The sequence below is a fragment of the Triturus cristatus genome, chromosome 3_1 (genome assembly GCF_964204655.1).
Source record: "Triturus cristatus chromosome 3_1, aTriCri1.1, whole genome shotgun sequence".
Classification (NCBI taxonomy): domain Eukaryota; kingdom Metazoa; phylum Chordata; class Amphibia; order Caudata; family Salamandridae; genus Triturus; species Triturus cristatus.
This window is the reverse complement of record NC_140583.1, coordinates 642,906,612-642,932,674: the sequence shown is the minus strand read 5'-3', so window position 1 is coordinate 642,932,674 and position 26,063 is coordinate 642,906,612. Positions and strand designations below refer to the sequence as shown.

The 26,063-nt window shown below is 46.1% G+C and overlaps 1 protein-coding gene across 1 annotated transcript in view; it reads right to left on the bottom strand.

The window, feature by feature from the left end:
• The window catches only part of DENND4A (DENN domain containing 4A), an 811,018-nt gene that overhangs the window by 143,624 nt on the left and 641,331 nt on the right, over positions 1-26,063 (bottom strand). The window contains exons 27-29 of the mRNA XM_085644632.1: positions 24,953-25,093; positions 20,958-22,075; positions 19,076-19,292 (exon numbers count right to left, since the gene is read on the bottom strand). Coding sequence (XP_085500758.1) covers positions 19,076-19,292; positions 20,958-22,075; positions 24,953-25,093 — 1,476 coding nt within the window. The remainder of the gene's footprint in view (positions 1-19,075; positions 19,293-20,957; positions 22,076-24,952; positions 25,094-26,063) is intronic.

Below are 26,063 nucleotides of genomic sequence, written 5' to 3'. Positions count from 1 at the left end.
AAACAGCATACGAGCCAAGCCACGAGACTGCTGCAGCATTTACAGGAACGAAAGCGATGTGCGTCTCATTCCGACGCGAAGCCGGCCAGGTCAGATCCCACGCACGCAGAGGATGCCCTTTAAAGATTGCTCACGGGTCTTTCCAGTGACCGAGACGTACCGAGGGGGTGCCCCGCAGGCCACAGCCCCATACTGTTGGTGCCCCAGAAGGGTGATGCCTGGCAGTCGAAACGTTCCAGAGGACTGGAAATACACCTCTCGCACGCCCCCTCAGAAATACACATACTCAAGGGGCAGAGGAGGGGACTCTATGACCGCTAGTAAGGTAAAAGCACTGAGTTGGGGCAGGCAATGGTGAATTATCACTCTATCGTGTGGGACATCATTCATTTTTTTAAGGCATGGGGAAATGAGGTAATTTGCCTAGAATCACAGGATGGTGAGCTTGAACACTGAGCGCGGTGTCCCTGAAGTGGACGCCGTGCTGAACAGAAATGCTAAATAGAAATAAAGTGAGCGCGGTGTCCCTAGCGGACGCCACTTAGCGGCAGCACGCCAAAGCTGAATGAAACAAGCTGGAAAAAAGTGCTTACCGACTAATTTAAAGGAGACTGTGTAATGCCGCAAGTAAAAGATCCAGTCCGGATGGGCCGTCCAAGAAGGAGACAGGGCGGTAACAAAGAAGCCTAATTTTCAATCGGAAGCCAGCGTTTAGCATAAATGATGACGCCAGCCAATCAGAATGATGGGCAGGGCTTACATTTCACTTCTGAAACCTCCTCGATTACAATAAGCCTCGCAGAGCGAGCAGCGCATGCGCGCTGCTACGCAGGTCTGAAAGACCTAAAAAGAGCCTTGTTAAGACAAGCAGGATGATTGTGTTGTCAGCAATAAGTACCTGTTAAGGCACAGTGTATCCAGTTCAGCAGAACGAGCTAACTTTGCCCGAGCTACCCTTTAGCAAATCCTTTTAAAAGACTAAGCATGAGAAACTTTACTGATACTGTTTTGCTAGCTACCTCCAATACAAACAAGCATTTGCAATGCAATAGGTCTTGCATTTATGAGAGTGTGAGCTATTGACATTGCAAATAACAATGCCTTTTATTTCTGTTTTAAAAACAAATAAAAGGCATAGTCATTTACAATGCCATTAGCTTAAACTCGGGTAACTGCGAGACCAATTGCATTGCAAAAGCTTGTTTTTGCTGGCGCTGCCGTTGATGCGGCCTTGGGGGGCTGTGCGCTTGCTCTTCTGGATGCTGCTGTTAGCATCTCTGTGTGGATTTGAACATCTCTGTCTGCTGATCTTGGCTCACTGTCCGTGTGTGCTCCAGTTGCTTTCAGTGGCGTTTCGTCAGCCTGAGTAGGCAACAGTCATATAAACGTTCACTGATACCTGCATGGAGCACAAGCTACAGATGCAAATGTTGCTTTGAAAGGCTGTGTACTTCAGCTGGCACTCGGTGTGTTCGCATCAGTGATGGTGAAAAACAATTTAAATCTGTTCTTTCCCATGTTGTCAAGTACCTCTCACTGTAAATCAGTGACTGAGGAAATGCATGAGTCTGTAACTGAGAGTGTTTTGTGAGTGCGATTACTATAACTTTGTATGTGCGGGAGTACAGATGTGTGTACACACACACGTGCACAAACACCCTTCACGATTGCCCATTATAGGTGGCTCCACCAATTATATTTTTGGCCAGTTGCATCTCCTTCCCCTGTAACCAAGCCCCTTGAAATCACTTCTAGAGATACCGCTGTGGCTGTAAACATCTGCGCTGTTTCAGGTCCAAATCCCACAGAGGTCTACTCTGCCTTTCATCCTTCGGAGGTCGATAAAACAAGTGCTCTGTCTTTTATGCGAGCGTAGCTCTGCAGCACCGTTTGTAAAGCGCCTAGGCACTTTGGAAAGAGTGTGCCCAGAGCGGTGGCACCCAGCTGAGAACAGATGTGAATGCTGGGAGCAGTGAATGGGTAGCTGTAAGCCTGAGAGGGGGGAGGACGTCTTCTCTCAGGAGTTCACCTATATTTAACCACAAGGGCAGGCGCCCACTTTGGGACAGAGCGCTGCGCTCACATGCACGTGCCTCTTACCTTAAAAATGCACTACATGCGGGGGAATGTGTGGCACGAACAGTTTACAAAGACTAAAATAAATATTTTTTTTAAAAGAGCACGGCATTGTCACCAATACACCGGGGTTAAATATGGGCAAAATTGCGTTTTTCCCCACTTGAGATGTGCACCACTTTCGTGAAACGTGAGTGTATTATGTGAAATACTCCTGGGCTGCAGGAAGATGAAGAAGAAGGACCGTCTCCCTCTTCCTGCCACACTGAAGTGCAAAACTGCGCCCACGCCCAACTTTTCTGCAAATACCCCGGTACTCTGAGATACTGGGGCAGCGGTGTGGACAGACACTAGATCGAGTGAGGCCAGGACAGTGGTGGTGGGGGGTAGCAATGGATGTTAGAAGCACGGAGACCCTCCGCGACACATTCACAGCTCACAAACATGCTGCACAAGCAGACACAAAGAGCTGACACAAAGTAGCATCCCTTGGCACATGTTAAAACAGGACCCCATTATAAATAGTAGGATTACTCGTGAGCAGGTGACTGTTAAGAGGCTCACAACACCGCAAGTGTTTGTCTGTTCTCAAACGTGCTTTCACGGGGTTAGGAATTTGTTCTTAACTGCACCAATAAACTTTGGCGAGCAACCATGCGTCGGAGTGTGATGAGCTCTGAAGGCTCCTTTCGCCTTTTCGGCCGGCGAAGCACTTTCTTATCTTTAGGGAGAGCAGTTATGGTAATTTAAGGCCGCTTGGGAAGAAGAAGACTAGGCTGAAGCGACGGGAGAGATAAGTGCAGCCTAGGAAAGGTATTGTATACGCTGCTGGAGGGAGTATATAGAGAGGGAGTGGGAGGAGAGGAGCAGGTATGCGCTACAGCATGGGAAGGTGGGGCGGAGGCGAGGACTGAGGCCAAGGGCTGCTGGGCAGGTAGGAGGTAGGTGCTGGCTGCAAATCTAAATCTCATTAAAGTTAAAAGCTCCTCATGCAATGAAATTTCCCACAATAAAAGAAAGGTAGGTCACAACCCAAGCACCTTCACCATTCAAAACTCGAAGAACGCATGCACACTACTTAAACAAAGCCGCTTAGCCGGCTCTGTATTTGCATTGGTGCACATAATGTTACTTCAACACAGACCTATAATTAGAATATTTTGCACGGAGTCAAATCTGACAGAACACGTCTTACCTAAAATTAAAGTGACGATCCGAATTTTAGTTCGTGTGTTTGTGTTATTGTTGCCTCCAGCTTCTGCTGGCTGGAAACCAATCCGTTCATTGGAAACCTCAAACACGCTCTTGTGCAGCACATCAGATGATCCCGCTTAGTGCACCGGAAAGAAACCGAGAGCCCGCGAGCCCACTGCGAGCCATGTGCTATCAATTATCGCGCCCGTGTCTGGGCACGATAATTTAAACCACATGGCCTATTGGTGTCGATTACACGCACCAAGCGCTTAATAGACACCAACAGGCCATGGGCAGAGCAATGCGCCCGGCTTTGGCCTATTTGTAGGAAGGTGGATATCTGACTATGGTTACCCCCAACTTTTTGCCTAGTGTCTAGCTGGTTTTTCGACTTAGTTGGCCTGAGATCCTGCCATTCAGGGTCTCAGGCTGTCTGCTCTCTCTGTAAAATGGACTCCATGTACCCTAGGTACATAACCAATTGGTAAGGATCACCTTATTGGACCCTGTACAGTGTACCCTAGGTACCCAGGGCATAGGTGTACCCTAGGCCTCCCAGGGGCTGCAGCATGTATTATGCCACCCCTGGTCTGGCCTTCCAATCAGACACAACTGGCTGATCACTCAGCTGGGGCAAGGTCGTGTAATCACCCCTTGCTTAGATATAGTATGCCTATATCTGCCCTTATATATAGACACATGTGTACCTATCAGTCACTCCTATGGCAGGCCTTAACAATCCTGGAGGCAGAGTGCTTGGTAACATGTGAGATGGTGCTCTAGCATGAGCTGAGCCTGTCTGCAGCTTTCGGAACCATGTCCTTATAGCTGTTCTATGATATAGCCTACCATATACTCTTAAAGTGCCTTATAATCTTAAACGGTTATGGTAACTATGGTTGGGCTGTATCAAAACATGTCGTGTAAGGTGTCTAACACTTTGGAATAATACCCCCATACCATTTCTGGTGATGAGGATATTATTCCTCCCTTCTAGAGGGAGAGACATGTTAAAATCCTACTTTGCTGTGTAACCTCTGACCAAAGCCTCAGCATCACAAAATGGATGCTGCTGCCACAGACACAAGTCTGACCTCCTGCAGCTGGGAGTGATCCCAGCCAGGGAGGCCTGGACAATAGGTTTCCTGCTTGGGGAGGTGCTAGCACCTCCCCAGACAGCCTTTAGTGTATTGGGGCAGGGTGGGCTGAAAGGAATGAGACATGCCTGGGGCACACAAGGTGTTCCTTGCATAGTCCAGTTCAAACCGGCGCTGGGGCACTCCAGCCCCAGCTCTGGCGCGAAACTGGAAAAAGGGAAGTGGGTGTAACCACCCCCTCCCAGGTCCCACCCATAAGGCGTGACCTAGCAGGTATCCCAGCCCCCCAGATTAGTATAAGAGTGGGAGTTGGGCCTCAAGACTTTAGATTATCCTGAACCTGCAAAACTGAACAGAAACTCTGGACCTTCGACATTCGACGAAAGAAGAAGACTGAAGAATCTCCCCTGTAGCCAAGGAGTGGCTACCCTGTGCAAACAGGCACCATCAAGAGACTACCCTTTGCTTTGCGACCGTTCTACGAGGAACCGACTGCAGAGCCCGACCAGAGCCTTGACTTCCAGACTTCTCCGACCCTCATCCACATCTGCAGCAGAGCTGAGATCCGTGGAGGCGACGAGCGACGTGGGACCGGCTACCTGGGAAAAGTGGCTAGTAACTTACAGCGCAGCTTCTGAGGTACCCTCGAAGTTGTGCACCGGGGATTGAGAAGCCCCAACCCCAAGCACCATCTGCACCGAAGATCAGCCCCCCACACTCCACGAGTCCTGCGTGGGGCCCCTCAGCATTTTCCTGCTTGCCGCGTCTGTCCGGTTGCTTGCCCGCTGGCTAGTGGCCTTTGTGACGACGCTCCCTGAAATCTTCTGCGCTGGTTTGGCTCCTCCAGACTGGCTCCCGCTTCTCTGCAAAGAAGAAGCACCCCAGACCTTCCTGGTCTGCACCAGAAGCAAGTCCTTTGTTCTTCGTGGGTTCCGCTTGCCAAGGCTTGGTGAGTCCTAGTCCAACTTCGACGCCGCCGACAGCAAGAGCCTTCGTGGGACAGCTCGCCTCCTGGTCCTGGTCGTCCTCGACGCTTCCTGGTCCTCCTGGCTGCAGCGACAAGCTTCACCTTCACCTGCAACTCTTCACGACATCGCCTGGTTCCTTCCTGGTTCCACGTGGTCACTGGCTAGTGACCTTGACTCTGTCCCTTCTGCTTGCAGGTTTCTTCTCTTCTTGATCCCAGCCTTGGGATCCACCGGACACTCTCCCCTGACTGCCTGTCAGCATCTTTCTTCAGGCATCCATAGGAGTCGACGACGAAAACGACGCATCTTCACCCCTATGCACCCGCAGCCTGTGGGCTAGGTAACTTGGGTACTCCGGTGCTCATCAGGATAGTGACTATCCTAGTGTCTAGTTTTCAAGTCTCAACTTCCTAGCTACTCCGGAAGTGTCCTAAATCTATCTATTTCTAAACTGTAACATTGCTATTGACTTTTACGCATTACGCGTGAGTGTTTCCACTCTGCACACGAATCCCGTGGGCCTCCCACTTCCTAACTAACGCTAGTGTAGTGTAGCCCCAGCGATTCCCTAGGCCTAGGCCTACTCTATTTCCGTGACAGTTCTTATACCACTTACTTAGTATATGGTTTGCGTGGCCCCTAGGGCCTAACTGTATTACTTACCTGTGTGACTTACTGTATGCATTAATAAGACTGTGTTGTACTTACCTCTAATCTCATAAAGAGTGCTGAGGGTTTGCTTAGAATAAATACACTTTATTTTATATATATATCTGTTGTGGTGTCCTTTCATTTGGTATTCAAGGGATTATATATGGTATCACAGCTGGCTTCACATGCCATTCAGAGTTTAGCCTAAGACTGCTCTTGTCCATGCTACCACTAGGATAGCTGGTCTATAAGGTTGACTTTACAACAAATCACCATGAGGGTATTTGGACTGATATAAGGTGTACACTATAACTAGTGACATCATACATCAGGCCAACTTCTCACACTATTGCGTTCTGGCTTTCAAAAAAGCACGCACGCAAAGGCCAATAACGTGCAACAGAAGGAAAGGCACACGCTGGTGCGTGTGCCATTCCTAGGTCAGCTCCAAATCCCTGTTTTTCATCTACTAAATGTATCGCGCTGCGCGAGCACTGCTACGCAGTGCAACGCTAGGCGCGAGACCTAAAAACTGCCATACCAAAGACTCTTTGCCAGGCTGAGGTGGCATCACTACACCACGCTGCTCATCATAGTGTGAGGAAGACATAAATTTGTTAAGTTGGTTGCTTTGTTTGCTTAATAGTTGTTGATCTAGATTGTAAATGTAATTGTTGTAGTTTTGTAATGTTGCTAAATAAATTTTTGTAATAAAAAAGTTTAACCTTACTACTGGTTCGTTTGCTTAATAGGTGTTATAGATTTAAATATATTTGTTCACACATCTTTTTATTCTACAGAAACTTGTTAATGGAGAAGCCAAATATTTGAATACTCAACCAGGCAATAGTGAGGTCTCGTCTCAGCAGATAGGCCAGTCCTTAGTACAAAGACCTCTCATACAAGAGAGAGGTTTTGGCAGAGATCAGTACATGCTGATATTCTTCTATGCACTACTATCAGCTGGTGGAGATGTGATAGCAGCGAGGGCAGTTCTTTTGCAGGCGTTACAATATATGCTTGTTACCCTGGAGAGAAGTTTCAGCTGAGAGGTCTGCCCCGGTGTAAACCTTACAACGCATGCCTGTCTCTATGAGGCAAGATCTGAAGGAGAGGTGAGTGTGTTCCCACATAAAACTATCCACACCGATCAAGCAAGAAATAGCTCTCATCAGAGAGGATACTCCATTTGTATTCCCTACTATGCACATTCGTCACCAAAAAGAGCGGTAGGAGCAGAAAGAGCAGTCTCTATCCACAGACTACTACACACGTTACTCTGGGGAGAGGTCTGAGCTGACAGAGCAGTCTCTCTCCATACCCTAGTCTCTGCTGGTCATCCAAGACTGACTTCTCAGCATAGAGGTCATTTCCTCCCCACATCCTAGTTGTACATCTGTCCTCCTGGGGAGAGGTGTGAGCAGACTGATAAGCCCCTCTCACACCCTACTATGCACACCCATCATCCAAGAAAGAGGTCTCAACAGTCCATCCCCACACCCTACTATGAATACCTGCCACTACTGAGAGAGTTATGAGTAGTCAGTGTAGAGGCCAGTCACTCCCCACACTCTAGTATAAACATCAGTCATTCAAGAGAGGGGTCTCAGCAGAGAAGCCATTCCATCCATAAACTATACAATGCCCACTCGTCATCCCAGAGAGGGGTCTCAGCGGAGAGGCTAGTCCCGCTCCACACCATACTACACACTCCTGTCAGCCAAGAGCGAGGTCTCAGCTGAGCTCAGCTGAGAGGGTAGTCTCTCTCCTAACCTTATTATGAGCACCCATCATTAGAAACAGAGGTCTTAACAGAGAATACATTTGGTTACTTACCTGAAACTGTAGTTCTCCAGTACTGGTATCTTTTATAGGTTCACATGCTTGAATCATTCCCTGTCATTGAAATGCGAGTCCCACAGTACCACAATGAAGCAATGTGTGTTACTATAATAGGCACTAATGGCACTGAACCATTCGTTCTATAGCCTATGTCCTTTCTGAAAAAGGACCAAACTATAAACTTTAACCAATCAGGCGACAGTACCCCCCAGAACACTCCCAAGAGAGGCGGAGTCTCTCAGATTTTCGAACACAAGTGTGCTACTTTAGTCTTAGAGCAAAAAGTGAAGCCTCTCTGGTGAGGAGAGTGGGTCGCATGTGAATATATAAAACATACCAATACTGGAAAACTACAGATACAGGTAAGTAACCAATTTTCTTATCCAGTATTGGATCTGTTATAGATTCACATGCTTGAATCAGAATAGTCAGCAGGAAATCACACTTAATAACCAGAAATGCATATATATCATATATATATATATATATATATATATATATATATATATATATATATATATATATATATATATATATATATATAAAGCTCCAGAAACTTCTCTTCAAAGAATGAAGGAGGACCGCACACAGCAAGGTTTCTCGATGCGAGTCTTTATTGCATTCTGTCGAGATTACAGCAGTAACACCAGGACACGTTTCGGCATTCGCGCCTTTTTCGACTGAGTTACAATGTGCAGGTTACGTGAGCAGTATTATATCCGGTTTACACGATCTAGTTCCGGTTCACTTTAACATAAACATAGTGAAAAGACTAAACATACAATTTAGATCGTACTTTCTACTCACTCGAAAATACTATATATTTTTCATCACCAGTACATAATTCGTCCAATATATATATATATATATATATATATATATATTGGACGGTGGGAAATAAAGGTATGAGAGGCATACCTTATTGGAATAGGTGTCGCAATACTGCTTGTCCAACAGATGCATCAGCCTTGTCACCCTCCTCAAGGCAATAATGTGTTGTGAAGGTGTGGCTGCTGTACCATGTTGCTGCCCTGCAGATGTGTTGGATGGGCACACCAGCAAACAGAGTGAATGATGGATGCTGTCCATCTGGCAATGGTCTATTTAGAAACTGGACGATCTTGTCTGAGGGTTCTGTATGTTACGATAATGATCCCCTTTGCGAATATGATGGGTTCAGTGCAAAAAGAACTTGAGATATCTCTTGAGGTCCAAAGAAGAAAACAAGTTACTTACCTGTAACTTTGGTTCCCCAGTATTGGTAACTTTCATAGATTCTCATGCTTTGTATCATTCCCCGTCGTCGGAATGGGAGCCTCGGTAACAAAAATATATATATATACATATGTATAACCATAGAAACAAAAGAGAAAAATAGGCCTAGGCCTCATCTCATTTTGTAGTATATCACCCTCTTTGTGTAAAAGAGCCCAAACTTTTGCCAGGACCAATCAGCACAGCCTCACCCTCTGGAACCTTCCTGAGAGAGCTCAGAGCCTCAGATTTTCGTAGCCGTTGTGCCAACAGCCACTACCTCAGTACACCGTCAGAGCTTTCCCAGGGGAGGTGGGTGGGCGCATGAGAATCTATGAAAGTTACCAATACTGGGGAACCAAAGTTACAGGTAAGTAACTTGTTTTCTTACCCCAGTATTGGAACTTTCATAGATTCTCATGCTTTGTATCAGAATAGCAAGCAGTAGATCACGACAAGCACATTTCGGAAAATACATGGCTTTACAAAATCATCTCAGTGTACATGATAAACAACCATTACTAAAAACAAATGTGCTTACCAGGATGGAGGGATTGTAGGGAAAGCTCACCTCTCATTGAAAAAGATTCCGGAGGACTGCTTGACCAACAGCAGCGTCAGCTCGTCCCACCGATTCCAGGCAGTAGTGCTTCGTGAAGGTGTGTACACTGCTCCACGTTGCTGCCCTGCAAATGTCCTTGATCGCCACTCCAGCAAAGAGAGCCGCTGAAGACGCCATCGCTCTCGTAGAATGCGCCCGGGCCCTTTTATCCAAAGGTTTGCCCGCAGCCTGATGACAGTACTGAATTGCACTGGAGATCCAGCGGGAAATGCCACTCTTGGCGAGCGGCAACCCCTTCCGTGGTGCACTGTAGGCAATAAATAGCTGAGTAGACTTTCTGAAAGAGCGTGTGCGCTCGAGATAGAATTTCAGGCATCTTTGGACATCCAAAGAATGCAATGTTCGCTCCGCTTGTGTGGAAGGACGCGGAAAAAAGGAGTTCAAAATTAAGGGTTCATTCAAATGAAACTCCGAAAGCACCTTCGGGATGAATTTTGGGTTGGTTCTCAAAATCATCACATCCCTCTTGAACTGCAGAAAAGGCTCCACTATAGAGAGAGCCTGGAGTTCACTAACCCTCCTAGCCGAAGTTAATGCCAAGAGAAGGGCTAGTTTCCAAGATAGGAACTTCAAGTCTGCTTTGTGAATAGGCTCAAAGGGCGCTTTCATCAGTTGAGCCAGTACTAGGTTAAGCTGCCATATAGGAGGGGGTGGTCGGACCGGAGGATACATCCGAAATAACCCCTTAAGGAACTACTTAACAATCCTTGCGGACCATAGAGATGGCCCCGATGTCTTCCGTCGAAAGCGGGATATGGCAGCCAGATGTACCTTGATCGAAGAGTGCGCCAGACCTGATTTAGCCAGAGACAGGATGTAAGGCAAAACCTGATGTGGCAGGGATTTGTAAGGATGGAGTTTATTCCTCTGGCACCACAGACAAAATCTCTTCCATTTTGCACTGTAGGTCTTATTAGTGCTTGGTGCCCGCGCCTGAGATAAAACATCCCTGCACTCCTTAGACAGATTCAGATGGCGGAATTCTCTGTGTTCAGGAGCCACGCTGACAAGTGAAGTGACTCCGGATCCGGATGGAGCACCTGCCCCTGATCCCGCGACAACAGAGATGGAATCAGTGGCAAGCGAATCGGGCGATCCTGGGAGAGAAGCAGGAGTTCCGTGTACCAGAACTGCCGCGCCCATGCTGGAGCAATGAGAATCATCTTGCATGGTTCCGCCCTGACCTTCCTGAGAACTCGAGGAATGAGGGGAATCGGAGGAAAGGCGTAGCAAAATGCGCCGAACCAAGCAATCGAAAGGGCATTCCCCAGAGACCCTCGCTGGGGAACCTTGCTTGCGTAAAACCGGCACTTGGCGTTCTCCGGGGTCGCAAAGAGGTCTATGGTCGGAGTACCCCATCTCTTGAACACTGCCTCCAGCGTGGCCTGATCCAACTCCCACTCGTGTGTCCCTTCCGTCTGCCGACTTAGGGCATCCGCTGTGATGTTGAGACACCCTGCTAGGTGCTCGGCTTGCAGAGTGATCTTGTGAGAGATCGCAAAATCCCAGATCATCTGAGCTTCTTTGGACAGCGTCCGCGACCTTGTTCCCCCTTGCTTGTTGATATAGTGCATGGCCGTCGTGTTGTCTGTCCGGACCAGCACTGCACGATTCTGAAGTCTGGGAAGGAACGCCAGCAAGGCTAAGTGAATGGCCCTCAGCTCCAAAAGATTGATGTGGTGTAGTCTGTCTGCTGGACTCCAGTGACCGCTGACCTGAAGCTCCTGGAGGACAGCTCCCCATCCTTCTAGGGAAGCATCCGTGGTCACCACCATAGGAGAAGGAGGGATCCGGAACGTTAATCCTCCTGCGATGTTCTCCTTCACCAGCCACCATTCGCAGGCTTTGCGCATGGCAGGCGTTATCCACACTCTGTCGTTGAACGATCCTTCTGCCTGGCGCCATTGTTTGTCCAACTCCTCCTGTAGAGGACGCATATGAAGCCTGCAATGCGGTATCAAAGGTATGCAGGATGAGATTGATCTGAGCAAGGACTTGTACTGTCGAACCGATACATGTTTCTTGTGCAGCATCTGACGAGCGGAAGTGGTCAGTTTGCCCTGACGGACGAGCCGTGCATCGTTTTGTGTCCAGAATAGCCCCAAGGAACTTCCGTGACCTGGAGGGTATCAGTTCCGACTTGGACACATTGAGCTGAAGACCCAAATGGGCGAACAATCGTATGCAAGTTGACACAGCCTGAGACGTTGCCCTGAACGACGGAGCCTTGACGAGCCAGTCGTCCAAGTACGGGAACACTTCCAAGGACTGCTTCCTTAGAAAAGCAGCGACTGGTGCCAGCATCTTCGTGAAAATGCGGGGTGCCGACCGAAGGCCAAACGGGAGCACCTTGAACTGGAAATGGCTCTTGCCTACTGTGAAGCGTAGATATTGCCTGTGAGCTGGGTGGATCGGAACATGAAAGTATGCATCCTCTAAATCCAGGGATGCCAAAAAATCTCCCGGATTGAGTAGTCGTAGAATATCCTGGAGAGTGACTATCCTGAAAGAGAGTTTGATGAGATAGGTGTTGAGCTCCCTGAGGTCTAGTATAGGACGCCATGTATCCTCCGTCTTCCGAACCAGGAAGAACCTGGAATAAAACCCCCTGCCCCTTTGTGAAAGCGGCACGGGCTCTATCGCCCCCTTGATGAAAAGCTGGTGGGCTTCGAGATGTAATAGTCGGAGATGTTTCGATGCACGGGCTTCTGGAGCTCTTGTTGGAGGAAGATCTTGGAACTCCAACGTATAGCCACTCTGAACGATATTCAAGACCAACCGGTCTGATGTTAAACGCACCCAGCTGTCCAGACAAAAAGATATCCTGCCCCCGACCGGTGTTTGTGGTAGGGGAGGAACAGTAGCCAGAGCCAGAGCCAGGAGGCCGCTATTGCCTCTTGGCGTTGTCTCGTCCCTGACGATTCTGACGTCCTCTCTGGGACTGTCGAGAGAAAGACGCCGACTGTCCTTGGCGCTGGCTGGAGTATTGACCTTTATAGGACTGTCCTGATTGTGTGGAATATTGACGTTGGTTTCCTCTGTAATTAGAAAACCCCCGACCACGTGCCCCTCTGAATGGCACTTTGCGATAGTTCAAAGATCCTAAAGACTTAGCTGTGTCGGTGTCCTTTTTAATGCTTTGGAGGGCGTCATCCACATGCTTACCAAAAAGCATCTCCCCGTCAAAGGGGAGGTCCAAGATCTTATTCTGGACCTCCTGGCGAAACCAGGTCGCCTTCAACCAGCCTTGACGGCGCAAGACCGCTGACCCTGCCAAAGCCCTGAAAGCAGTGGAAGCAATGTCCATCGCACAGTCAATGACTTCCGAAGAGCATCTTTCTCCCTCCATCAGAACCTGTCTGGCTTCCTCTTGACTGGAGTCTGGTAGCTGGTCCAGGAATGGCTCCATATCACACCACATCTGGCGGTCGTATCTGCCCAGAATAGCCAGAGAATTAGCTGCACGCACCAACAAGCTGGCCATGGTGGAGAATCTTTTACCCACATTGTCCAGTCTTCTGCCTTCTTTATCTGGAGGCGTGGTTAATGGAGTGGACGGATTTTTTGACTTACTTTGTGCGGCTTGTGAAATAACGGAATCCGGCTTAGGTTGTCCTAGAAGACACGCAGGACTGCCTTCAGGGGCCTTGTATTTCTTCTCCAGCCGGGGAAGAACCGGAATGACTGTCGCCGGATTTTGCATCGTCTTAATTCCCTCATCCCAGACATGTTCTATTATGGGAATTGATCTGACTGACTTTTTATACTGAGCTTTAAAGTCATATAGGAAGCAGTCGGACTGCTCCACCGTAAGGGGGAAACCAAACCTCTTGGATGCCCGTTCCATCAAATTATGGAAACCACCAATGTCTGCTGGAGGCGATATATTTGTCTCTCGGCCCACAGCATCCGGATCCTGCGTATCATCAGGGTCCCCATCAGGATCCCCTGGATCTGTAAGAGGGATCACCTGTCCCTCGTCGTCCTCGTCCGTATCCGCATCTTGTGCGTCTCGATCAGCAGGTTCCGTACCTGAAGGTTGGGGAACCACTAAGGGCACCACCGGTGAAGTGGTACGAGGTATGTCCCTTGGCAGAGGTGGCAAGTCCATTGCCCTGTCATGTGGCACTACCGATGTAGAAGGACGCACCGGAGTGCGATCCGGCAATGTCGGAAAACGAGATTTATAGTCTTGCAGCATCTGTTGCAAATCCGACACTAAAGCCACTGGCAAGGCAATCAAGTCCTGCCTCAGAGAGCGGGGGTGTACTTCCTGTGTCAAGCTTTGCCGCCCCTCCTGCACCTCTGGACCATAAAACTCCTCCGTATCTGTGTCCTGCTCTTTGACATTCAGGTCTGAAGGGCTGTATGCGTCCCCATACTGCCCATCCTCTTCATCCTCCTCCGAGTCCTCGAGAAGCATGGATGGTGGCAAAGGCGTGACCCGCCTAGGAGAAGTCATGTCCGGCGTAATCTTTAATCTTTGGTTGGCAAATTCTGAATTTTTCGTCGTCGACGGAGTCGATGGCAAAGGGTTTCCCAGCGTCGACGAACTCGACGACGACATCGTCGACTGAAGGGTAACTGTCGTCGACGGGGCTAGAATCGTCGTCGACGATGAGGCCGTCGACAGTTCTGTAATCGTCGTCGACAGAGCGGTCGTCGACGGAGCTTTCTTCTTCGTCGACGGAGCATGTTTCATCGTCGGCGGAGCACCCGTCGACGGTCTCGTCGACGAACTTGTAGTCAGCAACATCGACGAACTCGTCGTCGTCGTCGTCATCATCGTCGACGTGGTCTTCGTCGTCGACACCGCCGAAGACGAGAAAGCAGCCATCGTAGACGATGAAGTAGATATCGTCGACGGTCTCGTCGACGACCCCATGGAAACAGTCTTAACTGAGGAGATCGTCGTCGACGTACCTGCTTTAGCCTGCGTCGACGGACGCGGTTTCTTCACTGGAATTGACTGAGGAGTTTCTGCAGCATGTTTTTTCACAGATTTCTCCTTCTGGGACGGAGGGGAAGATGTTGCAACCTCCTTCTTGTCCTTAAGGGCTATGTCCACAGCAGCAGCCCGTCCCTGCCTCTCCTTTACACTGCCGTGAGGAGATTTTATGGGACCAGCCTCCTCAGACCTGTCAGAGATCCCGTGAGGGGCTTTGAGAGGGACTTTGAGAGGGGGCTCCACAGAAGTGGAGGGAGATGACCTACCCCTCTTCTTAGATCTCCTGGAGGAGGTACCAGAGATAGATTCCTCCTCATCCGAAGAGAGGACCTCCGTCCTGGTCTTTAGCTTCTGCAGCCACGTCAGCAAGCGCCCCTCTCTGTCTCTCAAGGTCTTGGTCGAGAAGGTCCGACAAATTTTACAGTCTGTGGCCTTGTGTTCCGGGTACAGGCAGTATATGCAGTTTTCATGCTTGTCTTCCACAAACAGTCTCTTCTTCCCACAAGAAGCACAAGATCTGAATAAAGCTTTCTTCTCCTTTTCTGACATTCTGTCACAAAAGATGGCAATAAAGATAACCAAAAGTGAAATTCTGAGAAAAACTGAGCAGAGCTCAGTGGAGACTCCCTAGCACAACGTGCGGTAGAAAAATCTGAGGCTCTGAGCTCTCTCAGGAAGGTTCCAGAGGGTGAGGCTGTGCTGATTGGTCCTGGCAAAAGTTTGGGCTCTTTTACACAAAGAGGGTGATATACTACAAAATGAGATGAGGCCTAGGCCTATTTTTCTCTTTTGTTTCTATGGTTATACATATGTATATATATATATATTTTTGTTACCGAGGCTCCCATTCCGACGACGGGGAATGATACAAAGCATGAGAATCTATGAAAGTTCCAATACTGGGGTAATGTAATGACTTCTCTGCAACAGTTTGTGGATTTGGGAAGAATGTGCATAGCGCTACTGATTCATTTAAGTAGAAGTTCGAAGAGACCTTTGGGATGAATATGGGATTGGTTCGAAGAATTACCCTGTATAATTTGAATTGAAGAAAAGGCTCTTTCATGGTACATGCTTGAATGTCACCAACACTCTTGGTAGATGTGAGAGCTAGGAGAAGTGTCGTTTTCCAAGTGATGTACTGCAATTCCGCTTTGTGAATTGGCTCGAATGGAGCTTTTGCGAGTTGGCCTAGAACCACATACAGGAGCCACGATGGCTGGGCTGAATAGACCTTCTAGGAATTGTTTTATGATTCTGCTGGACAACAATGACGGTGCGTCACAAGAACACCTAAATCATGGGAAATTGCTGACAGATTGCACTCTGAAGGAAGAGTGGATTAAAATCCGGATTTTGCTAAATGGAGTAAATACAGGAGAATCTGCTCGGGTGAGGATGAGACAGGATGAATTTTTTGTTTTGCACACCAGATGCAAAAGTGCTTCCATTTGTATTTGTAAGTTTTGTTAGTGGTCTCTGCCTTTGCTTTCGCAAGCCTTTCTCTGCAGTCTACAGGAATATCTAGCATGGCAAACCTATTGAACTCAGGAGCCAGGCCCTTAAGTGTAGCGATGTTGGGTTGGGATGACAGACCTGCCCCGGGCTCATCGTCAGCAGTGTTGGTATTGGTTTGAGCTGAACAGGAGGTTGATCGGACAGGAACAGGAGCTCCGTGGACCAAAACTGTCTGGGCCACCTTGGAGCAATAAGGAGGACTCTGCATGACTCTCTTCCTTTTCATGAGAAACCTTGGGATCAATGGGATCAGGAAAAGCGTAAGCATTGATTCCTGATCATCTCATCGAAAACGCATTTCCTCACGATCCCTTCTGGTAACACCAACTTGCGAAGAATTGGCACTTTTTGTTCTCCTATGTCGCAAACAGGTCTAAATTTGGTTTGCCTGAATGATGGAATAGGTTGTCCAGAGTGTGTTGGTTGAGCTCCCACTCGTGGCAGGTGATTGTGGTTCTGCTTAATGAGTTTGCGAGAATGTCTGATACACCTGGTACATGTTCTACTCTGAGTGTTATATGATGTTGCAGCACCCAGTTCCATATCTCCTGGGCTTAAAACAATTGCGCTGGTGAGTGTGTTCCTCCCTGCTTGTTTCTGTAAAACATTCTGGTGGTATTGTCTGTACGAATGAGTAAATATAAGTGTGCTATCTTGGGGAGGAAAAGATCTTAACGCCAAAGCAATGGCTTTCAGCTCCAGCAGATTTATGTAAGACTTTGCCTTCTTGGAATCCCATTTTATGCTGATCGTTGGGTCCAGATAAGCATCTCAGCCTTTGTGTGACACATCTGTCATTATGACATACTCAGGGATATGGGCCAGAAATGATAGACCCTTGGATAGATTTGATGTCTGTATCCACCAGAGCATGGCTCTTGTCAACGTTGGAGTGATGTGAACTATGTCCTTGAACAAGGACATAGTTCACATCAATGCAACACCAAGGATTCCTTGGGAGATTGAGGTGGCTGCCGGTGCAGCTGTCCATAGCTGCTCATCAGAATCTGATGAAGACAACTTTGTGTTGGAAGGTATACAGGAAAGGAGAAAAAGCCAGATGGGTCTACCCTCACCAAAATCCAATGGAGAGATAAAGCAAAAAAAGTGAAATCTTCTTTTTCTAAATAAAGACATCCATATAATAGTACAATAGAATAGAAAAACCACTGGAGGTAGTCAGTGCCCAAGTAGGAGCAAGGACGTTACTACACTATAGACAAAGAAATTGAAGAAGAGAAGAAGAAAAAATACTGAAAAGGGTAGCTTGCTCCATCTACACACCCAGAATATGGAACATCCCATTACATTACAACACCCGCCCCGCCTTCAATTCATAATGATGATGAAAACTTCTCTATTTTCAAGGAGCACTACCCCAATACAACAGGAACCTACATCACTTACCTCCTTGTAAAGGACAATGATGCGTATTTAGAGCTCACAGTCGCTGGTCTGCGGGTAGGTTTGTGCCATAGTACTACCTCCACAATAACACACACATTAATACACACAAACGGCAAAGTGTCTCGGTATACTCACAATGTACTACACAGACTGATGGCAATGCCTAGGCTAATTCTATCCAATATGAAAAATTATTATATTTATTAGTCTAGCCCTAGCCAGCCGCTGGCCCACATGGTTCATTGCTAAACTACACCAAAACAAGCAAACATTGTGCACAGACCACCATTATTTCAATCAATGGAAATTGCAGAACCAGAAAAGACGCCAAACTCCAAAACTGCAAGGGACCTTACAAATGGTATAACTGAGCTACTCAAATATTCTTTGCATAATACAGAGGCATTTTCTAATAGGAAATGGAGGCTGATAGAAAAGGGAGTCTAGACTGACAAATAAGCAAACTTTCAAGATTTTATGGAAAGTAGATGCCCAAGTCTGCTAAGTGAAGCTGAAAAAGCAAAGTTTACATGCAAACAAAATATAATCTTGAGATGCTTTCTAGACAACCATTTCAGGATGTGATGCACACTCCTTCAGCAAGCAGGCACATGTGTTACTGTTGTGTTACACACTGCCTGTAGAGAGCATCTGATCAAACACAAAATACAGTCTATTTGCAGAGCTATCGTGGGGCATTCAAAGGTTCGAAATGAACATGCAATGTGTAATGTAATACTGGCATGAGTGAAATGGCAATGCTGTGATTCCTAGAGCTATGCATGATATGCTATTCTATCCCAGTGCAGACCGACAACATGGTTTCCTAAGACATCGTCCTCTTTCCCTCTGCACCAGAGGACTTTGACAATCTATAAATGCCCTGCAGCACATAATACAACTGCTGCTCATTCATGAACAGTACCACAAGATTGTATTTATGTCTTTTCTAAGCTGTCTTGAAATTACTTTTAGGGTTCTCCTTTACGACTGCGTTCAGTGTCTGGTTGCAATTGCAAAAGGCCAAGAGAAGCGTATGCCCATGCAATGCTTGCCATGCTTTACATTAGGTTTCCCATTGGATCATACACATGATTATATGCCTAACATTAGATGTCACCTTGTTGCAGCAACAGCAGTTGTAATAGGTTCTTTGTGTTGCATAAATGCTATAAATCAGCTAATCCCAATACATGATACAGTACTTCGAGATGCAGTTGATGTACAAACAGAGCCACTAATACACATATCTGAGAAGTTACTGGTGACTTGCCAGAGGGCTGGAAAATGGCAGCTGTGAGATGTAAACTAAAACAGATGTATGGATTGTTTAGGGGACAATGAATCACAGCTAAGCCAGGCTATTTAATTAATAGCAATTAAGCTGCCATTCATGTTGTGGCAATTAAAACTAAGCAAGAACAAAAAACCTCTAATATAATCTTCTTAGTTGAGGAGACAGTCTGGTTTACCAGTTTCATAAAGTACTGCTCCTTACCGCAGTGATAAAACTGTTTGGAAGACGCGTCCTGGGATGCAGTGCTCTCAAGGCTGCTTCTGCTCAGCCCCAGCCCCTTGGTCATGGAAGGTGCACGGCTTTCCAGAGGAGAAGAGGTTTCTTCAAAGTCATTGCAGGCATCTTCATCTGTCAATGATGTGGATTCTGCCTCCTGTGCTCCACACGAAGACAGACTGGCCCGATCTGCATTCTGATCCTAATGATTAACAAAATAAGCAGATAACATGGTGAACTCTTGTTATCCCTGCTGGTTTTGTTGTGTTCTACAACTGTGAAGAACACCAGATCTTATTGCCTACGCCCTGGTGCATTGACTGTGGGCCTGAAGATCAATGTCCCTATATTTTTGCGGACCCGCACAAATGCTGCGCAGACTTCTTGAAGTAAGAGGTTTTCGGGACTTCTAAGGTGAAAAAGTGAGCTGTGAGGGGTTATTGGGATAGTAAGGCCTAAGAACAATGATCAGTCCTTCATGGTGTTTTTGTTTATTTCTGTAGGCTTACATTCTCTTAGAGCACCTCTAAAGCGGCTACAGGTCTTCATGTTTGTTTTTCGCTAAACAAATGCAAATGAAGGACTTGAAACATGCTTTTTGAGGATGGTTTTCAGCATAGGGGAAAGACCCTGACCGTTAAAAATCAGAGGCAAAATGGTAGTGTTAGAGAAATGTGGTAAGAATCATTGACAGATACTGTTAACCCAGTGTCAGAATTGGTCATTTGAATAACGAAAAGCTTACAAATGTAAATGCAAGCTATTAGGACATATCAGAAAGAGTCCCCATAGCCTATATTGCGAAAATTGCATCTGGTTAAAACAGACAGCTTTCATGTAGTGAACAGCGGCAGTTGTACCACAATGAAAGAAATTATTTTCAGAAAATCACAGCCTTTTTAATAACAAATACACTCAAAGAAATCAACTGTTAAAAAACAATGAAGAAAAGCAGGCACCTCCCACGTGAAGATCAAGTGGAATTATCAAACAGGCAGGAAAGAAAAAACAGAACTTTACTCCATATACTCCATGCACATAAGATAGGAAAGGTAAGGGTGACTGAAAAATCATTGACATCCTGTGGGAAATAATGAGCAATGTTTTCAGTAGGAATTCTTTGAAAAAAGTTGGATGATTAGTCTATGAAAAAATCTCAACAGTGAAAAGGGGGAATTTGTTAACAGATGGCAAGTTTTGTGGCTAATAGATGTCTCACTCTCCTAAAACGGAAAGAGAACGTAAAAAGTAACTGAATGACAATCAAATATAAGGTGACATTCTGGCATGTCCCCGTGGTGCAACAATGAGATTTCATTTTAGTTAGCATATCAAGCTCAGTAACGATGGGAGAATGTGGGATTATATGAGAGAAAGCTATGCATGTCACATGTAAGAATATGCTGTTTAACTACTGCTACTATGTAACATGGTACAGTGCCATCCACTTAACACACTGAGGTGTTCCCGTAGAATGAATCCCTCTTGTGTTTTTCAAGTACATTTCTATACCTTACCAACAAGTAAAATGAATCATCGGACATTTTTTATGACAGCGGTACGGGGTACTCGCCAAAAAATCAAATATAAAATTAATTATTTTGCTGCCTCTTATAAGATCTGACAAGCTGACTACATAGAGTTCTGCTGAGTACTTCCTTTTTAAGGACAGACTCGACATGCTTTGTGGGCCATTAATTATAGAGGACATGGATAAGTACGAGTATCTCTACATCTCATAGACTATCTTCACTCGACTGTTCTAGCGCTTAACTACATTTCAAGGATATGTGAGGGGTATCCTGTGATCTACTTAACCAGTGCAAGAAAAAAAATTCAAGAGCCAAGTGTGTGACATAGAGCTTACCTTCACAGGACCTGCGTACATTGAGATCTTTGAATACCATTTGCTTGCCTTTTCGGCAACACCTTTACCAGCAGAAAACATACTGCTCTTCAGCACATCAAATGTAGGTGTGAGTAGGTTGTCCAAGTTAAAAGATGTTGGGGACATGACTGCTACTGGCCCACTGATGTCCACAGACTGTTGTCTCCTGGGACTACTTGAGGAATATGATGGGGAAGACCAGAGCCGATCCCTTCGCTTCTCGTCCTTTTTCAAGTGATAGGTCTTGGATCTGGGGATGATTGCAGGCCGGGAGGAGTTTGGAGGCAGGCTGGATCGTCGACTGGGGTGCACTACAGTTGGACTTTTGCTGCAGGTTGAAGTTACTTTGTCATCATAGCATTTCTGTAAATCCATGCTTGGGGTACGACTGTTTAGGGGACTACTCATATTGTTCATGTACATCTCAATCTCTTCTGCCAAATCACGTCTAGCTGAGGGAGTGAGAATGCTTTGATCTTCTTCATCTTCGTCATCATCTTTCTGCTGCACAGACTCAGCGGCTAGCAGGGAAAGTGGATCAAAGCCAGCCTCAACGTCCATTTTCTTGACTGGTTTGGCAGGAAAATTACTGCTGTCACTACACTCTGGGCCACTGACCCGAAGGTCTCTTGGCTTAACTGGTTTCACCATGTCAGGCTCATTGTCCAGGTCCTCTAGATCGAAGATCGCTGGGGAGTCCATTTTATCTGCAGAACTTTGATTTCCCTCAAGTGGTGCATCTTCATCACTCGAATCTTTCTCCACATTGATTCTTTTTGACCTTGATGATGGCTTTCTTAAGTTAAGGCTGTTCGGCCTTATAGTTTTCTGGAAAGCACTTGTAAGTATTCTTGCATCTGCACCCAAGTTTTCTACCATGCCTCTACAGCCAACTTCCTGGTCAAGCCCATTAACGAGCTGCCCGGTCAGGACTCCTCCACTCAAGTTTCGGTTCCGACATCCCTGGATTAGTTGATTTTCTGCTCTAGGATCCACTGCACTCTTATGCCTTTTCCTCAATCCAGGGCTCTGCAGATCTTGTGCTCCACCACTGATGCCATCACGTTCCAGAGCAAAGGGTGGCTTAGCCAAATTCCCTGTGAAGAAAGCACAAACAGTTTCTTCTCACTTAAAGGATAAATGTATGAAATAGATGCTCTCTGCTTTATCTATAACTCATGCATAGGTAGGATACAGTGAGGGCATTTGTCCCCCACTGGCGGGTCATGAAAGTCCAAGTAAGGCTTTAAATTCTTTAATTATCAAGTCACATTTTCTGAGCTTCAAAGACAGAGGTCAAATGTCAGGCTATGTCTTCTGTAAATTGATGCTTAAGTTTTTTAACACGTGGATTGGTGTTTACAACTCCTCTCACTTTGCAGACAGGAAAAGAAAAGTAAAGCGACTAATGTGACAATCTTGCTGTGGTACACAGAGTGTGAAAGGAAAGGCTGTATTATGCCATTTTTTTGCAAAACATAAAATATAAATTCCTGTAAATGAACATTACAAAATCAGCAGTTAGGAAAACAAAAATGAAGTATTTTTTTTTGGCAATTTTGAAGTGCGATGGAAGTAAAGATTTTAAAAGGTAAAAAACAAATCAAGCCACTTTACTCAGTGATGCACAAGTAATAAATATTCACTGAAAATCTATTTCCACACATTAACATTAGTGAGCAATATTTTCATAACCTTCCAGACACTGCCTTGCACAAATCCCACACATATAGAAAGCCAGATCTGGCAGTTGATCCTTCTTCTATATCACTCCTAAAGCATTGGACAACCTGCCGCTACACATAAGAGCCTCCTCCCCACTTCTTGAATTCTACAAGAAATTGAAGAACTGGCTCTTCAAGTAGTCCTACTAGCCCTAGGTGTGTCTAGACTCGCACCTGCTCAACGCCAGGATATCCTTGCGGGTGATAGTGCACATAACATAACACAACAGTTTTATCAGCAAGACTTTATGTCTATGCAAATGTAGTGGTTATTTGAATAGAAAATGTGCTGTTTGTAAATGACAGTGCGCTGCCACATGATTCTTTACCCACTTCATGTCCATTAAAGCTAGGTGGGTCACAAAAGTTTGTCCTCCTATAAAAAATGGGTTGAGGTTTTAAAAGGTTTGGGATGCACTGGTGTAGATAATACTCCTGACTGCATTCTTAGAGTCTTGTCCCAAAGAACACTTTAAGATCAAGAGTGTAGATCAACGGAGTTCACATGCAATTATTTGTCTCTACTAGCATAGTGCTATCGGGCAGCTGTTGTAGTGTCAAAGGCTGCAACATCCTGAAAGTTATTTCAATGTACTAATTAGCAACCTTTATTAAAATAAAACATGTCAACATTTTAGAGAAAAAAATGAGTGTGTAATGTTCGATTTTAAACTTCAGTAACAGCAGAGTGCTGTATAAGCAAGAAGAGGATAGTGATTCAGAAATCGTGCATTTAGTACGGTACAGGGAAGAGGCTTTAAGAGCCAGGATTTCCTGCTGAAAAGTGGTGTGGTTGCAAACTACAGGATGGGTCAGAGCGACTGCAAACATGCTATATATTATTTCAGTCATCAGCTTTGAGCTGCATGAGAAGGTAAATGGGTCAACCTTATGGCTGTGACAAACTTTATCAGAATTAAACTTAAAAAAATAGGTCTTTAATTTGACTGAGAGCTAGGCCCCAGACAAATCACCTATTTTAAGTCCAGGAGTCGAAAAACTGATTCTGCACCCAAGAGGGAAACCACATGGGACAGTCCTGAAACCTCAGCTGGGGGGTTAGGAGAGCCCTTTCCAAGTGTTCCTGTGGACTCAACATAAAAAAAACAAAATTCCCAGGTGAAACGTTAGTAGTCGTGTGGCCCAAGATAACAGGCAGTGAAAAACAGGCTGGGCTGTACAGGAAATCATTTACCATTTGATAAGACAAATGGTCAATGCAAACACAGAGAAAGCAGCACCTGAAAGACTCCTAAGTTCTAGAAAAAGATTGAGAAAGAGACCTTCAATCCCCGATAGACAAGACCAAAAGAGTGAAGCAAAAAAACACAAACCCTGCAGACAGAGGTCAACCTGATTTAGTCCACTTGGAAATATTAGATGGGTTTCAATCAAAATAAATAATGAGAGAATGGGATCTCTCAGCCACAATATCCAGGCAGAATACAAGTCATTATCTCCTCTCCAACAGTTGAAAGGGATCTTGAACTAGGGCTGGGACTATAAAAATGGGCAGGCGTTTCGATTTTCACTGTCCTGTTGTTGATTTATTTTTACTTTTACAAGACAAATTTGCACAGTATGGACCAGGCCTCTATGCGCAGCAGAGCGCTCACTGTACGTAGCAACAAGAATACATCAACTGCATGCCAGTCACACTGTGAATGCAGGTGCATTTATATCGCTGGAAAAGAAGTCTTATCAGTATAGGGCAGGTGAGAATAGGGGGTTCACAGAAGTACCTGGAAGTCCTTGGGTGGTAGGAAAATGATAAAGACATGAGTCATTAGATATTTCCTGAAGGATAGTTGGGATGAGGAAGTTTAGAGGTGCAGGATAGATATTGTCCCACAGTCTTGGATCATGTAAGAAAGGAAGCTTTGCGGTCTATTATTTGTGAGTTAATATTCTATATTTTGTTGAACCGTAAGGGAGGTACCTCTTTCAAGGATAATCTATAATAAGCTCTGCCAAAAGGTCAGCCTTGAGGTTTAATTGTTACAAGGATTTTCCCTTGACAAGGCGAAAAGCTCTGATAGGCTATAGTGATCAGCAAGTTATGAACATGAAGATCCATTTAAGGTCCCCCATCAGAAACAAGTTATGTATCAGGTTTCCGTTTTATGATGCAAGATATAGTTTTTTTTACCACGTGAAATCACACTCAACTCCAATACAATAATTAAAGACGCACTGTAAAATTACAGACCATGCTGGATATAATTAATTTATAAAAGGATGGCAACTTACCACTGCTGACTGGGATGATATTTGTCTTGCTGACAGGATCCCTGAGGTGAAGAATACTTGAGACAGGTTTTACACTCCTTGAATCTCGACATTCCAGCTGTGAAAGACTATCCTCACCTTTGGGATCTTCATTCTCCGAAACTATGAGGAGCAGAATGGAGACATTTGAGCTTTTACAATCAACTCACACAAAGGCTGAACACTACATATTGATATTGTCTGTATCTGCTACACGTTTGTCATGTGAGTGTCTAATGAACAAGTTACTTACCTTCGGTAACGATATATCTGTAAGAAACATTAGTTAGTTAGATTCCTTACCTTAGAATATCCCCAGGCGTCGCTGGATCCGGAAAGATTTTCGTCAGCAATACCCTTGCACGTCGCTAGCCGTCGTCTGCGGCTCCGCGTCCGTCGTCAGTGTCGTGATCACCGGGATGACGTCGTTGGAGTACTTAGACGACGCCCTCGCGCGCTGACGTCAGTTCTTGTACATAGCTTTCTGCGCCAGGAACGCAGAGCCATGCAAGAAACCGACACTGGTGCCATGAATCTAGGGCCCTGAAACGGATGACCTTAACCCTAGATATCAGTTCGCAGAACGGGGAGGATGGGTGGGGCGTTAAGGAATCTAACTAACTAATGTTTCTTACAGATATTTTGTTACCAAAGGTAAGTAACTCGTTCATCGGAAAGAAACACGTTAGTTAGATTCCTCACCTTAGAATAGATACCCCAGCAATACCAACCCCGGTGGTGGGTCTGCGAACCAAGATCACACCAGGAAGTCATGGAGAACGGAACGGCCAAAGAAGCCATCTCTCCGGACTTGGCTGTACAGGCAGTAATGCTTAGAAGACTTGTGCAGCGAGGCCCACGTAGCTGCCTGACAAATGTCCTGCAGAGGGACTCCCCGTCCCAGGGCAGTAGTAGCCGCTGTGGCCCGAGTGGAATGGGCCCTCAGCCCCACTAGAGGTTTCTTCTTAGCCAAGGAATAACAGGCCTTAATGCACAAAAGGACCCACCGAGAGATGGTTCGCTTGTGCACTGCCTGCCCCTTCTTAGCGCCCACGTAGCCAACAAAGAGTTGGTCGTCCACCCGGAACTGTTT